General features: G+C 37.4%; 1 protein-coding gene across 2 annotated transcripts in view; it reads right to left on the bottom strand.

Annotated features, from left to right (window-relative positions):
• TMEM131 (transmembrane protein 131) overlaps positions 1-16,681 on the bottom strand; it is a 102,106-nt gene that overhangs the window by 66,003 nt on the left and 19,422 nt on the right. For both annotated transcript variants that reach the window (XM_064438530.1, XM_064438538.1), the window contains exons 2-3: positions 15,348-15,409; positions 2,911-2,951 (exon numbers count right to left, since the gene is read on the bottom strand). In XM_064438530.1, the coding sequence (XP_064294600.1) occupies positions 2,911-2,951; positions 15,348-15,409 (103 nt within the window). The remainder of the gene's footprint in view (positions 1-2,910; positions 2,952-15,347; positions 15,410-16,681) is intronic.

The following is a 16,681-nucleotide window of genomic DNA, read 5'->3' as shown; positions in this document are numbered from 1 at the left end:
TGAAAGACAAGTCATCTAGAGAAGGTAAGCATGTGGACCAGAAACCTAGAGTTTTTAGCAACGCCACTGAAAAAAAAAATCACCTAGAAAAATACTTGAAAGAAGGCCCCATGTAAAACCAATAATGACAGAGAAAGAAAAAGACAGACAGCAAATTGGGTATTTACTTTGTAATATGGCATCAAAGAGTTTGCGATGAAGATCTTTATCACATTGTAATTGAACCCCAAATAGGCCAGCACCCTGAAGTCAAATGGGCTGTTTCTCCTGGCAAACCTGCGGATTTTTCAAATCTGTAAACCTGTGTTTTATTAGAACACATTTTAGAACACTGAAATTTCAAAGACAGAAAGCAATCTTCTTAGGTAAGAAATCAAAATTAAAAATCCTGAAAGCATATCTAATCCATGACCTCAGTCTCATTCTCAAGAACCAAATTAAATTGTTTTCCTGGGAGACAAAAATATTGCACATAATACATAAGTGCCAATAAAGGCACCTTCTTTCTGCCATTGAGACTCAATGATTTGAACAAGATACTATTCCATTTAAACTGTTTCCATAAAGTCTGGCTTTACCCAAGACATAAAATACACCAATCACGGTTCTCAGAATTTCAACTATCATTCCTAAATTCATGTTTTCATACATGCAATCTGACTGACATACTGCAGCGCATAGCTACAGCTGTTTAAGTTCCTGTCCACAGCTGTGTCCCCTACCATTCTGCAATCCCCTAACAGCCCGTGGAAGAATGCAACAAATACCCTCAGCACAACAGCTCCAGTTCACAACCACGTACAAACCCATCATTGCTGGCAGGATAAATCACTAGACCATGAACTGCAGCAGCTGGGCCACAGGCACACATATTCCCTTCCTCTGTTCACAGGAGAGAGAATCCTTGGCAGGAAGGACAGGTAAACAAAAACTGGGGTACCAGCATCTTAAAGCACTCATGCTGTTTATGAGTTATGAATGACCAGAAGTCCAGTTGATTTACTATTACAAACCATGACAGGGAAGAACACAATGATCACTTAGTTAAGCTACTTGGCTTACGGAAATTGAAGTTTAGTTTTGGAAGTTAATATTAGTTATACTGCTCTGTAACCTATTTGCTTTGATTGTTTTCTTCCCGAAGCATTAAGGATCATCTTACTGATCTTTCAACATAGAAGAAAAGTTCAATAATAAAATGTAAGAAATTCTTTTACTGCTGTGCAAAGTCTGAGTCCACTACTGGGGAACAAGTGCAGGGCTTCACACAAGCAGTTTAAGATAGCAAAAGCAAATTATTAAACAAATTATTTGAAGTGCATCATTGTAATTTGATCTTTAAAAAGCTATTTTTATTTTACCTTGGCCAAAATGTTATTATTTATATGATGACAGCAACCTGGAAAATTAAATGCAAGTAACTCTAAATGCATGGTAACTTAACATGTGGTACTTCATTCTCCTATCACAGTACAGTTACACACACGGAGGTGTATATAGAGTATGTATAAGTAGGTAACAGAAAAAACAGTACTGAATACACCTTTGCAAGGGATTATTTATGGGAGCAGTTTAATGAAATGCATATTCTGCTTGCTTAATCCAATGTTAACAGGCAAGTAGAAAACAAATAGTTTAGTAAAAGCACTGGGTGGAAAGTTTAATTTGAGGGACTTCATAGATGAGAAATAAATGGGTAGAAGTCCTGAAAGGCAGAGAGAAGCCCCCATTGCTGGGGAAGGGGAAAGACAACAGATTCTGGGAAGGTATAGCACCGCAAATTTTCAAGTTTTATGCAGAATTACAAGGCTAAACTTTTTAAATTAAAAAGCAAGTGAGAAGTTCGTATAGTACAAGTTTGACAAAATTCACATTACCATACTACACAAATTGCCTCAAGCTTCAGTTCAAAATATGAAATAACTGCCTTATTTCAATACATAATATTAACTCTTTTACATTATCATGATAATGTGAATTTATGTTTTAATTTCCCTGGACTGAAAGACCTGCCACATCCTCAGAAGGTTCTTCAGCACCTACACATTCAATCTCCCCTTGAAATCCTGAATTCCAAGTTTACTTAGAAACCTAGTACTAGTTAAGATGAAGTCTATAGTATTTTCATACAATTCAGGAGATTTACATTGCAAGAATTAGGTCTGTATCTAATCAGAAGGCAGCAGACTGGAAGCAAGCGATACAAATAGGATCAAGGCTTTTAAGTGTAAAACATAAAATGTTGCTTTTTTTTTTCAGAGATTTTTCAAAACTTGTTGCAAAGAGAATGCTCTTAAGCCCTTGTTTAAGTGACTACATACATAGCAAAATAAGAACCTTTCATAAACCCATCTGAAATGACAGAAGAGTAGTCCTTTTACTAGATTTCCTGGGAAGGAAATGGAAACAGCCTGTGAAAAAATATCTAGCTGTATTTACTGAAAATAAGCTATGCTTTACATGACAGCTTATTGAATGCTATTGCATAAGAAGCAAGCTTCATTATTACGGTTCAATGTACTCATTAAATACACAGCAGTATTTGAGGAGTCTCCAGAGAAAAATTAGGGACCAGAGGAAAAAGAGGCCACTTCTTTTCCTTCTCAGACACTATACATGCAAAGTTCTTTGATAACAGATTATGTCTTCGGAGGGGAGGACAGGATGATGGGACAGACGGACGGGGAGGTGGGGAAGAATCTATCGAAAGTAACACCATAAAGTTTTTCTTCAAAAGGACGCAAGCAGGTAAACAAACCCACGCCTTTCTCAAGAAAGCTTCAGGAAAATGACAAAATTACGCAATTTCTATTTGATCGTGTTTACAATAAAATTTTATTATTCCTATGAAAAATATCACAAATCTCGCAATAGGATGACTGTATTAAACTTTTATAAAATCATGCTTACCTTTTCTGTTGATATGAACTGAGGCCTATAGTTGTCTCAGTCTGTAAAAGAAAAAAAATAATTTTAAATTTAAGACACTGACAGCATTATACTTCCTGTGGGGAAAAAACCCCAGCGACTGTAGCCAGTTAATAGATCAGATCTTGAAAGACAAAAGGAGAAGTTCTGATCTGGAGCAGAAAATGCAAGTCGGCTTTTTTCAATTAATTACTTAAAGAAATTAAGTCTCTACTGAAAGAGACTGCAACTGAATGCAGTGGCAGGAACTCCTTAAGACAAGCTGCAACTTAACAACTTAAACATTGAGAGGAGGAAAAAAGTCCCGGAAATTATAACATTGTAGGGAGCAATATAAAAACCTAGCACAGATGTAAGAAACAAATTACAAAGGAAAGCATACAGAACAAGTAACAGTCAAGCAATTACCTCACCAGTGTAACTGAACAAATAGAAAACTAAGAATGCTATAATCTCCATTTGATTAGGAAACCATCTCCTTCCCCCCTAATGATCTTCTAGCCTCTACTATTCATACCTTTACTAGCACTCTGCTGGACATTACAGTTAATTACCTGAAAACAAGGAGGTTAGGTTGTCTATGAAATTCCAATTAGTTTTCCCTTGCCTAAGAAATCCCAGCTGGTTTAGAAGGCTGCGTATGAAATGTCCTCCTGATACAGCTAATGTTAAGACATACCTGACTTTGAAAAAATTCTGTTTTCCCACAGGATTTGGAGATCAAACTGAGGATTTCAGTCCTTCTCCTAAAGGCATTTTATGGCCAAAATGAATATTTATCTTCTGGGCGCAAGAAGAAAGCTTACAGGTCTGAAAATCTGTGACGCACCTTGGCTCATCTGACACAGCTCAACTCTAGTGTAAGTTCTAGTATAGTTTGTTTGAGTGGGGAATGCGAATTTTTCATATCTCATTTCAGAACTAAAATCAAGTCCCTTGGCTGGGCACTTCACTGACTTCTATTTCAACTACAAATTACACTTTCTTTCCTTGTTTTTTTTTTTCCTGAGATAAAAGCATTTTTTCCTTAAATTTTTTTTTATTATTTTTACTTAAAAATTCCTCTAACAAAAGATTCTCTATTTAATTTTGCTTTTTGGAGACACTTCTTTGAAATTTTATAATTATTACTATTAAATCACAAACATTAATGTTTGATTCATGCCAAGGATTAATTCTGGACTGTAAATCTAAGTAGTGTTTCAGATTTAAAATGAAATTATTTGGTTCATTGACCCACCCATTTGTATCAAACTAAAGAAAAATGGCAGTGTATTTTTTATTTACCATTGTAAAACAAAGCTAATCCTTTTGTAACTTGAGGATTTATTTGCAATTTTAAATGTCTAGGCAGAGCACCAATTAGCTTTTTTGTTTTAAAACGTCTGAAATAGAGGGGCAGGCTGCCTTGCTAAAGGCACACTGCAGGAGGAAGGGGCTCACATGAAATTGGGCTCTGCAGTACATTATGATTAATGCAGTTTTTCCTCACTGAACAGAACGCTAATGGACAAGGTGAGTTGTTTTATATTGCCAATTTTATTATAATTTAAATATCAGCAAGTTTTCATTTAAACTCAGCAATCTTTCATAAAACTTACATATTACATTTGTACCGTAATTAGGAAAACAGGGTACTTCTTATTTTTCATTAAAATACATTGGTTTGCAAATGTTTCCAGTAAGTTTTCCTAGCAAGGTATACTACTCACATACTGATAGGCCTTTAGTTCAGCTTCTTAATTTCTGATGTCACCCTTCATTTTCTATTTCCAGTAAGATATAAATAAATACTTACAACCTATAGTGAATTGTTTCAGAATAGTAATTCAATTAAAATGACAAAAGAAGACATTTAAATCAGTTTTAGTCAATTGATGAAGGCTTAAGATACAAAATGTTTTGTATCTAAAACTTCTTAGGAAGCACTGCCTAAGAAGTCAGTTGATTAATTCTGAAATCTAAATAATTTAATCAGACAAAAAACAGATCTCTGCCTTCAGTACCTTATTTTTCCCTCAGACTGGAAAGGTGAGAGCAAACCTTCCAGTTTTAAACTGCTACCCAGTAATATCTCAACTTAAAAAACAGACAGGAAACTAAATCAAAGTGAATCAGCTGAAAGTATTTCCTCTCCATCCAAAAAGGACTTGTGCTGTCAAAAGCTGGTTTAACACTTCATACACGCACTTGTTGAAGACATTAAGCCAGTGTGCTTTCCTCTAGTTCACAACAGCATAATTTTGTAAGCTCTACAAAAAATGTGTTGCTTATTTTTAAAATGGTTTTAATAAGCTTCAAATAGATAGTTAGAACTACATATGCTTATTCTCATCTATTTTTCTATCATAAAGCTGACAATCATGAATCACTAACTTTCCAATAATTTTTTTTTTTAAATTTTTTTTTTTTTTAAATTATGCAACTATTGCCTACAGCTTGCAGATGTACCCATTCTCTCTAAAACCACATCACACTACACCTGGCTCTGAGGGCTCTGCAAGAGATGCTGCACAGCCTGCTCAGTAGAAACAGACTAGTGCTTATAAGGACTGATCCACCAGAGCTACTTGACTGCAACTGAGAGTCATGCTGATCTTCACCACAGCCAGGTACCACTGATCTAGGCTAATGAACTGCTTAGTAAGTCTCAGCATTTATGAGCTTTTTGCACATCTGATGCATGTAGCAAGTGGTACACTCCAAGTGTTGATAAGGAAGTTTTGGATCTGAAGATCTATGCAACACCATCAGTAATGCAGATGTACCCCAAAATGACCCAAATATACTTGAAGTATACTAACTGAAATCATCTGCTATTCCGCCGTACCAAACAACCTCATATACTTCTCCCTTGTTTACTACAGCAGAGTCATTTAAAGCCATTCTTCTCCTGATTTCACCAGTTCCATTCTTCCATGCTGTGCATTCACACCACTGCCTTTCTGCCTGCGGGAGGAAGACAACCAAAAATTGCAGAGACAGTGTTCCTGTGTCATTACTGACACTGTCCCATCCTTGACAATTAGCTCTGGCTCTAACAAGAGAGCATGTTCTATTATGTTTTAAGTTATTCAGTAGAGAAAGTTATTTGCTACCTATGCAAACATCTTAACTGGTAGTCAATACCCCTAATGTTAGTCTCAGTCTAAGACCCCACCCAGGCCAGCTTTTAGACAGAGGGCAGTGGAGATCAAATTCAACTCCAGAAAAATACAGAAACAAACAGAAATACACATAATTGACAACAGTTGAACTACTACATAGCCATGGCTGTAGTTAACTGTTGGGAGTTAAGTTCTCTGGCTGAGCATACACTCAAGGTTTCCCTCCTATGTTCTGAAATTACAGATTGGCAATGAAAATATTAGTCTAATATCTGTACATAAAGTTTAAAATCACAAACTACTTTGGTAGGATAGCATACATCTGCAACATTTAAAAGCAAAAATCCAGGGTCACTCATGTAAGGAAAAGCCTGGCTTCTGCTTTGAGATATCTGTTAAATACAGGCAAAATGACAAATCCGTTTCAACCACACTTTTTGTGTTTTGCGCGGGGGTTGTCTGCTTTTTGATTTGTTTGGGGGGCTTTGTGGGTATTTTGTTGTGTGGATTTTGTTTTAGTTTTTTTAGGGTGGTTTTTTGGTTTGTTTGTTTTTAAATCAGGGTCAATCAAGAGCAAAGAAATAGCATACCAACTTCAGCACCTCATCAACCATAGCATCATGGAACTAAACCAAAAATAAATCTCATGTGGCAGTTTCTATAATTATCACTCATTTTTATTACATGTCAATCTTTAGTCACCCAGTAAACAAAAACATACAAATGTGTTCAGTTACACGTTCTAAATCCTTTTTTTAAATTTGATCTTCAAGTAAAACTGTGAACCTACTGCACTGCAGCCTGGCATGCTATTTTTTCTGTGTGACTGAACAAAACTGTCAAACACAAATGCTAAGAACTAAAACCATGTACCAGATCAATCCACTATTTCAAGTGTAGGTTTTATTGAATACTCATGGTTTATCAGGAAAACAGAAATACAACTATGCTCTTTAATAAATATAGTTTAATCTTTTCTTTTTTAAAGGATACATCAGTAATACAGCAGCATTAGCAAAATACGATTTGTAGGAAAATGTTATTAAATCTTATAGCTATGGGAGAAGTATTACAAATAAAATACTACCTTGTAACGTACAGATCAGGAAGAAGGCTGCATGTGCACACTAATATTTCAAGAGACACAATAAGCTAAATTACAGAGGGGAAAATTCAATTGGATTAGTTTCCTGATCCAACTGACTGCCTAACAACACAAACTAAGGTCAGCACAGAAGAAATAGTAATATACAACTGAGTGGAAAAAAGAAGCAGGAGAGGGAAAATCACCCCTTTTACCAGTACTGGGGGTTTATAATCCTTCCACCCAAAAGGCTACACCCAAGTCTTCGTGATAGGTAATTTATCTTTTTTTAATTTAAGGATAGCATATGCATTTAGGCTGTTGCTACTAACAGTTACATGCCTTAATTTACCTCTTATATAACCCTAGAAGGATTAAACTATAAACCAAAGGGATTTCAGAATAAAGACCTTGAGACAACTTGCACACAGGGAGTTAGAAAATTCGAAGGCAGTCAGCCAGCACCAGTTTCAAGACTTAAAACAATTTCTCTCCAGAGGCTCATACCTTCAAGGAAGATTTCACAGAGAATCTGTACTTGAAGCTCACCTTACACACTCAGTACAGCTGTGGAACAACACCAGATGCCAGTCTGGTGCACATGGAGAATCAAAAAACAGACCTTTCCGTCTGAAGGCTGTCTAAACACATACCCATGGTTGTTAACTGCGGGATGGGACACAACACAGGGACCTCCCAAAACAAATAAACAAAACACCCAACAAAAAATCCCAACAAAAAAAAAAGAGAGAGAGAGAAAGTTAATTTTAATGTCTCACCAGTTTGTTATAATAGCTATTCTTCACTTCTTGGTAAGAGGTCATATTACCTAGCACTGCATTCAGTCTAAACATAGGCACCTGCTGCCACTTGAGATTAATGTCCTAGGGCAACCTGCCTGCTCTCAGACTGACATCCAGAAGGGCACACTGTTTCTCCTACGCCCTGTGCCATATCTGCCAGGTCCACGTAGATGTCCAGGACAGCCCAGAACATCTCAAATAGCACTGCTTACCTATGTTAAAGCAACTGATTTAAGGCCCTGAAATCCTAAATAAGAATGGTGGCAGGTGCAAGAAGGGAGGCCCTCTTAATCAACACCTGAGGTTTCTGGACACCAAATACATTTATTTAATGTTACCAAAATTCTCAACAGCCAAAGTTTTCTGTATTCCAACACAAAGTATCCACACTAATTTAAAAGACTCTTAGTTCTAATTTTATATGAACACTTTACATATTGTTATTTTATAGTAAGGCTGGTTCCTTCTTGTAGGAAAGCTATGTGCTGATTGCAACTAAATGTTGAGACAGCTACAAAACCAATACGTAGATGCCAGCTTAAATCTTCATTCCTGCATTCATGTGCTCTGTGCTAATAAGTAGGATAATTAAAAGAAACATAATTAATTATTAATATCTTGCTTCAGGTAACAAAAAAAGAATGCTGTAATCTGGAAGGTAGCTGAAAGTGGACTGAACTGAGTCATTCTTGCCATGCTCTTTCATGACCCAAACTCACATAAGGAAACAAAAACATCAGTTAACTTTAGCTGATGCAACACATGCTATTGACATTGGGCTTACAACAGTCACTCACTCCTGGGCATCAACTAATTATTTTTAAACTAAAGCCTGGGGATGGCAATTCTTCCTGCACAAGAAGAAACTGCCATTTTTTTCTGAGCAGCAACAGGACTCCAGCTGCTCGCAAGCAAAGGCAATGAACTGAGATGGCTTTTATTCTTTTATAAAATCACACACATTGAAAGGAAGCTCCAGAGGCCATCTAGTCAACCCTTGCTCAGGGGAGGTCTAATTAGCACAGGTTGCTCACAGCTTTGGGCCACTGAGTTCTGGATATCTCCAAAGACAGAAATTCTACAACTTCTGAGAGTAACCTGGTCCAGTGTTTGATCACCCTCAAGTTTAAAAGTTTTTTTTGTTACATGGGTTTGGAATGGCCCGTGATGAAATTTGTGTCCAAAGCCTCCCATGCTTCCACTACGAACAATGAAAAATCTGGCTCTTGTCAACTCTACACTGCCCACAGCAATTAGTTTTCCCCTTTCTCTTCTCTTCTAAAGGCTGAAGAAACACACCCTAACGTGAGAAGCATTCCAGCCCCCTGACCATCCTAGTGTCCCTCTGCTGTGCTTGCTCAAGTATGTCAGTGCCTTCCTTGTACTGGGTAGCCCAGAATGGACACAGTACTCCAGCTACAGCTCCACAAATGCTTAAGTGTGTGTGGGCAGGAAAATCACACCATTTACCTTCTAGCTCCACATCTGTTCATACAGTAGCAAAGAAGGCTGCCAGCCTACTGAACAAGGGCACACGGCTAACTTACATTCAACTTGCTGTCTACCAGGACCCCCCAGGCCTTTTCTACAGTGCTGCAGTCTAGCCAGTCACTGCTCAGCCTGTCCTGTTACACAGGTTTATTCTCTCCCAGGTGCAAGCCTTGCATTTGCCTTAGCTGAATGTCATGAGGTTCCTGTCAGCCTGCCAAAGTCCCTCTGAATAGCAGTCTTCCCTTCCAATGTATGAACTACTTTGCCCAATTTGGCAGCATTTGCAGAGTCAGTGAGAGTACTCTCTATCCAACCAGGCTGCTGATGAAAACATTAAGCAGTAATGTCCTCAGTATCAAGCTCCATCATTGGTAACTGACTGCCAGCTGAACCTTGCACTGTAGAGTACACCTATTGAGGTCAATGGTCCAGCCACTTTATTGCCCACTTACACAGTCTGTATCTTAGCAGTTTGGCTATATGGATATTTACGGACATCACATCAAAGCCCTTTTAAAAGTCAACATACAATATGAAAATTTGAGGTAAAAAAAAAAATACATTTAAACTTCACACCCTGAAGACAATATTGCTGATCACACAACTGAATGGTTGCCGCTTCTGTTAGGATACTTCTTTACCGTGCTATACAGAATGAAGTACAACTCATGCAGAAAATACTAAAAGTCTTCCAGTAAGAGAACAGCATTGGTGATCCCCACGCATGTAACCCAGTCCCGTAGCTTCCTCGTTGCAAAGCTACCACAAGTCAGTTCAAGGTTCTGCCTATTTGACATTTAGGACCATTGTAATTCTCATTACCAGCTTTTGTGACTAGCAGTTTACAGCAGTTTATGAACAAAGACAGCAAATATACATTAAGTATATATAACCACACAGGTCGTCTTTTCCCCCTATCCTAGCAATTTTGCAAACCAGTAAGTATCAGTAAAATAATTTCTAGGAGTTCACATGTAAAAAGCATTTTATACACTTCAGATTATTGCAGCAAGGGGTAAGTGTAGTGACTCACGTTAAGAGAATTTGAGTGAAGATTCTTACCATTTCCCTTTTCATTGTAGGAATACGATGCTTTAAAAACACTACTGTGTAAGCAGAAGTACTTTCCAAACACACAGTCTGTATAGAAGATTGCTCACTCTGGAAAACAGTGGCCCAAACGACATCGTGCAGGAAAACAGTAGAAACCCAAGGCAAGAGCTCTCAGAATAAATAGAACCACCTGGGTAACAGTCCTTTATGGACTAAAAGCAAATGTAAAAATTGCTTTGAAAAGTAAATTTTACTTTACTATTCACTTTTCAAAATAAAGTCCTCAAAACGTGAGCCAGTACGTTGGCTTAACATGAAAGGATAATTTATTGAAAATAACAGTTGTAGTTTATATCAGCACTCCTAATATTTGCAGAGGACATCATTGTCAGGGACTTGAAGCATCTGTCAGGTCTGGACATGGGTTCAAATAATCAAGACACATGGAGGAGATGGCCTGATACTGACAAGGCAAAGTTTAACTGAAGGAGAGCTCAAATCCAAAACCGGGAATAGCTGACTAAGCAGTAGTACACTAAAGAAAAGAATGTGTCTGGAGAGCACAGTGAAATGCAAACTATATGAGCAAACAAAATGCTGTCAAAAATTTACAACTCATTTTGGAATTACTAAAACAAGTGTCATTACACAGGGAAGCAACTACTCAGTACTTTCTCAAAGCCTCAGTAATGTCCTAATTAAATACTACGCTTTAAGTAGTGTGTAGATAAATAAAAATCCAGTAAAGAAAGAGTGTTTTTTTAAATTTGCATGAAGAAACTATAGGTGTCTTTTAGTACAAAATTATCTTGAATAGGGAAAAAAATCCAACTGAATATATACTGGAGACAAAAGCAGCTTAGGCATGAAATAAATATGCACTTAAGGAAACTTGCGAAAGTTACTTCTCTAGAGGTTTTAAGAACAGAAGAGTCAAGCATCTGCCAAGGTAGTCCATCTACACACAACGCTGCCTGAAGAAAGTACTAGGTGATCTCCTGAGGTCCATTCTAACCAAATCTACGACTCTGAAGTGCAACCAACTATATAGACATCTGCAAATCGCCTGCTATTGAAGAAAAAAACCAAACCCTACATTGCATTGAGCAATGGACAATTTATTCCAACACAATTCTTACCCTGTGTTCAGGACCTAAATAAATTATTTGAAGAGTTCAAAAAGTTGTTGAACCCTTAAGGGGACTGACTCATGTGAGGAAGACAGAATTAGGAAATTCTTTCATTACTGTAATTTAATCCATGGGCAAAGTAGCATAAATTTATTCAGATATAACCCTTTAATCTAAACATGTATGCTAAAGAGTAACATTCTCCCTTTTCCTCTGTTAAGACAGAGGGCAAAGCTACATTGTGTAGCCCTTTCTGATCCACATAGTGGAAGTCTATACTCAAAAAGCAGTCTCTGCTTTGCTACTGTTATCCACTAGGGTGAACTATGAATAAAATTTCCATTGTCAGTTTATTTTTACTAAATGCAAGGTTTGTTTACTTAAATATTTAAAGATTCTGCTCTTTCAATAAGTAACTGTTTTATGTCAGTCTGGTCAAACCCAATTTTCCAATACATTTAATTTATTTTTTTCACAACAAAAGTCCTAAAAATGGGATTGAGTGGTTTCATTAGACATTAAGGAATGTTTCACTGATAGTGTGTAGTCCAAATATGTACAAAGAAGAGCATCAAGAGAATATACTCTAACTGGGGGAAGGTAGCAGGAATTCCTAATGATTAAACTATGTAAGACTCGTCATTTCATTTGCCTTACTTGGAAAGCAACTCCTTCAAACAAGAAAAGGGCTTACTTCCACTGTAAAGATACCAAATTCTTTGAGGGGGGAAACAATAAACTAAGACTGGATATGGCTTAGACACTTCAATGATTATTGAGCACTTTAGGCACTGAACTGGCTATTTCTTATGTTTAAAAAAAAAAAACCACCTGAAGGTGACATAACGTTAGACAATACTAAGTTAGTACTACATCACCATATTTGTTCTGTAATGATGGATAGCCTACAATTAACAAATATCTGTGAAAACTTACAGAAAGTCTGAAAGATAACATTCAATGACACTTCAGTGGGTTTAAAAATTTAGTAACTGCGGTTCAGAAGATGTAAATCTGTTTTTACAACAATGTATTTGTTTTGGTTTTATTTTTTAATTGCAGTAAGTAGTCACAAGAGGTCACCGTATTAAAATCTACAGGAAAAAAAACCAAATTGTAACCTAGAGAAAACATGCTGTATCATTCTGATTAAAAAGAACTGGCTTCACTTTTGTATGTATTTTTGGCTTAAGAGCCTCAACCAAAATATAAAATATATAAACAATTTATTAGAAATTTTGTCTTTCTTTCTTTGTTTTACATCAAATATTCAGCAATGTATTAGGGTAAGCAGCAGCCAAATGCAATCCAAAGCACTGTGAAGTTTACAGTGTGATATCCAGAATTGCTTGACTTTGTCCGACCATAATATTTAAACTAATTTTCCTGCCTCTGTCACGTCTTGCAATAAAGTTGGAAAGATTAACAATCTGTTTTACTTTTCCATCTTCACAAGAATTATTGAGGTGGTTCACAGCAGCACCATTACTTTCTAGTCCTGAGAACTACAGTAATCAATAGAGTGCTAAAATTAATAAATAAGATAATTTCCGATTTGAAAGATTACTTTTACTTAGTTTAAAATAAAATCCGGGGGGGAGTGGGGGGGTGGGGGGGGTGGAAGCACCTAAAATGTAGATAACTGAATTTGACTACATGATTTTTCTCTTAAAAATCAGGCCAACAACTGTCTGACATTCTTATTAAACCACTCTTGTAGAACAAAATATATTCTAATAGAGAAAGAAACTAAACCTAGTGATTTTTTTCACTTATATTTATATTGATATGTGGTATCTCCATACACATCAAAGAAACAGACTGGGTCAAAACTGCAATAATTAAGCCTGTAATCACTTTATAGACAACTTCCACCATTCCACTCGGTATGTCCAAAAATAAGCCTACATAGGTAACTATTACACGAATGTGTTCAGCACATGACATCTAAACAACTGTTTAATGAGGAACATGGGGCTTGGTTGTTTGGTGGTTTTGGTGGTGGTGGATTGTTGGATTTGTTTGTTTTTAACTGCAACCTTTTCTATCACCGGTTTAGATTATTTTGAAGGACATTATCCTTGTACATTATAATCTTAAAATCTGTAGTAAGTTATTCTTGATTCACATTAAGGACCAAGCAGTGGAAGATGGAAAAAAAAAACCTAAACAAACAAACAAAAAATCCAAACAACTAAAATTGGTGGGGGGGGGAAAGAAAATACACCTTCATAAATCTGAAACAAATAATACTATCACAAGCCCAGAACTACACAGCTTTTATGTTTGTTGACTCTTCTAGGCTAGATAGGAGGTCAGAAGGGCTCCATCAAAAGGAGTGTGGCCAGCAGATCGAGAGAGGTTATCCTCCCCCTCTACTCTGCCCTAGTGAGGCCACATCTGGAGTACTGTGTCCGGTTTTGGGTCCTCCGGTTTAAGAAGGACAGGGAAGTACTCAAGCAAGTCCAGCAGAGAGCTACCAAGATGATCAGGGGACTGGAGTATCTCCCATATGAGGAAAGGCTGAGAGACTTGGGTTTGTTCAGCCTGGACAAGAGAAGACTGTGGAGGGATTTCATTAATACCTATAAATATCTGAAGGGTGGGTGTCAGGATGGGACTGGACTCTTTTCAGTGGTGCCCAGCGACAGGCCAAGGGGCAATGGGCACAAATCAGAACACAGGAAGTTGCAGCTAAACATGAGACAAAACTCCTTCCCTGTGAGGGTGCCAGCGCAGTGGCACAGGCTGCCCAGGGAGGGTGTGGAGTCTCCTTCCCTGGAGACATTCAAAACCTGCCTGGACACGTTCCTGTGCCCCCTGCTCTGGCTGTGCCTGCTCAAGCGGGGGGGGGGGTTGGACAAGATGATCTCCAGAGGTCCCTTCCAACCCCTGCCATTCTGTGATTTTGTGAATTGAAAATCAAGCACTGCACTGGTAACTAATGAAGTTAAACACAGTCACATGCCAAGTGTGCTAATAATTTAAACAATTAATTGCTTTCTTCTTTCTCCTTTCCTCCCTCTCAACTACCAGGACTAACATCATCAAAGAATTTTAACAAAAGATATTGTCAACATAAATACAATCCACAAAAGGCATGCGTATGAAACGCCAGTCACTAGAACTTCGGAACTACATAGCTCTGAAGTATCAAGCCATGATGCTACATCTTTCATCCCAACTACTACCACCACCTCAAAATATCAGTATTCTTTAAAGTTCACTTTTTACCTGCTTTGACTCAATCCAAAAGAAAGCTGACAAGAATGACAACATTATACCTGAAAAATTAATATTTGCAACAGCAGTTATCTCACTGCCGTAATTTGAACTTTCTTTAAAACCAGTGGCAACTTGGTCTCAAGGGCCACCTTTACATTTGGGAATCTTGCAACACTTCACAGTTCCTCTAGTTGTGTTATCCAATTGCATCCCAACTCTACATCAAGATGAGTGGTAAACACAAAGCATCCCCCAGGTTTTTTTTGGGGGGCAGGGGGAGGAGGAACTCAACAAACAGGCCAGACAGCACCTGTGGCAAACTCCAAATCCCAACACAAAAGATCCAGAACCTCAAGGACGCAACAAAGCATACCGTTAAGAATGAAGGTCCAAAGGTTTTTTGGACTTACTGAAGTTTAATGTTTCCTTGTTTTCAAAAAATCCACTCACCCATGAGTTTCAAAAAGCAGCTATCAAAAAGAAGATGAAACATTGCTAGTTCAGATGATTTACTCTGACTACATACCTGCAATAGGTCTCCTTCATCAAAACGCAGCATTTCTATTATGCCATCCGACTGGATGAAAGCTGAGAAGAAAAACAAAAACTAAGTTACTTAATGGAAAAACATTTTGTTACTAAAAAGAGCAACTTAAACATCCAAAATCTGCTGTACCTCATTTTGTAGACAGAGCTATGACAAACCAAAATAACAGTGCAGAGTCTAATGACATACCAAACACAAACCTGTGATACTAATTTTCCTCTGAGAACTCCAAGAGGTTCATATTAATAAAGTATGATAATTCAAATCAGTCTTTTGGCATAAAAACGTTTAACTCCAAAGTGAACAACTTCTTCTAGGTTCCCTAAAAAGACTAGCTGTACCAAGCTAAATCAGTATGTCAAGCAATATGACTGACTGGGTATCTAAACAACGGAGTTTAACGCATCTAAACCCACAAAGAATTCTGACACTTATAAATGGAATTTCAGTTTCATTTATACACTTAAAATGTGACTGTGTACCTGGAAAGCCTTGTTCATTGTTCACTGTTCCCTAATCCTCAATGTGGCAACAACTCTCTCCATCTTGACATTAACATAATAAACTTCAAAACAGTTTAGAAGTGTTCGCACCATATGACTAAACTTGATGAAAACTTCACGCCTCAGTCACAGATAGGATCCGTAAATTAAGCATTCCTCCTCCAATCATTTCCTCTAAATGTTTGGTCAGGCAATTCTTCTTCAATTCCTCTTAAAATGTAGGGAATGCTACTTTCTTTTAAAAACAAAGAAACAAGGGCATTGCCCTTCCTGTAAAACATAATAATCTGTGCAAGAATGAATATGAGTTAAAGAGGGAAGAAAAGTTCAAACTGGTCTAAATTTTACTCACCAAAAGACTATTCTAACACACACAAAAAAGCATGTCTTTAGGATAAAATACAGTAACAACCTCAAAGTAGGAGATTGTATTTAAAAAAAAAAATCCCTATAAATAACTCCTCCCCTATCCTATGACCTTTTTCCATGACTGCCATTACCATTCAGCTAGATGAAGCTGAGAGAGTGAGAACTCATCCCTCTTTCTGCAAAGAGGAACAACTTCAACAGGAAGAAGTTAAAGATTTCCCAGCACACAGAAGCATAGCGTGTGCCTCTGGAAGATGGAATTTGAATCCCAGTCTGAAAGAAGGTTTAAACCTTCATCACCCACTTGGAAGGTCAGCGTTCTAACAAGAACAATTATTTTAAGGTCACCAACGTTGCCATAGGATGTTTTAAAAGGTGACATCAGTTTCAGAAAGCAAAAATAAGAGAAGAGCACTCTTGGCAGAGAGGAGTAAGGGCACC

Source organism: Phalacrocorax carbo, chromosome 1 (genome assembly GCF_963921805.1).
Source record: "Phalacrocorax carbo chromosome 1, bPhaCar2.1, whole genome shotgun sequence".
Taxonomy (NCBI): domain Eukaryota; kingdom Metazoa; phylum Chordata; class Aves; order Suliformes; family Phalacrocoracidae; genus Phalacrocorax; species Phalacrocorax carbo.
This window is presented reverse-complemented; position numbering and strand designations above follow the sequence as displayed.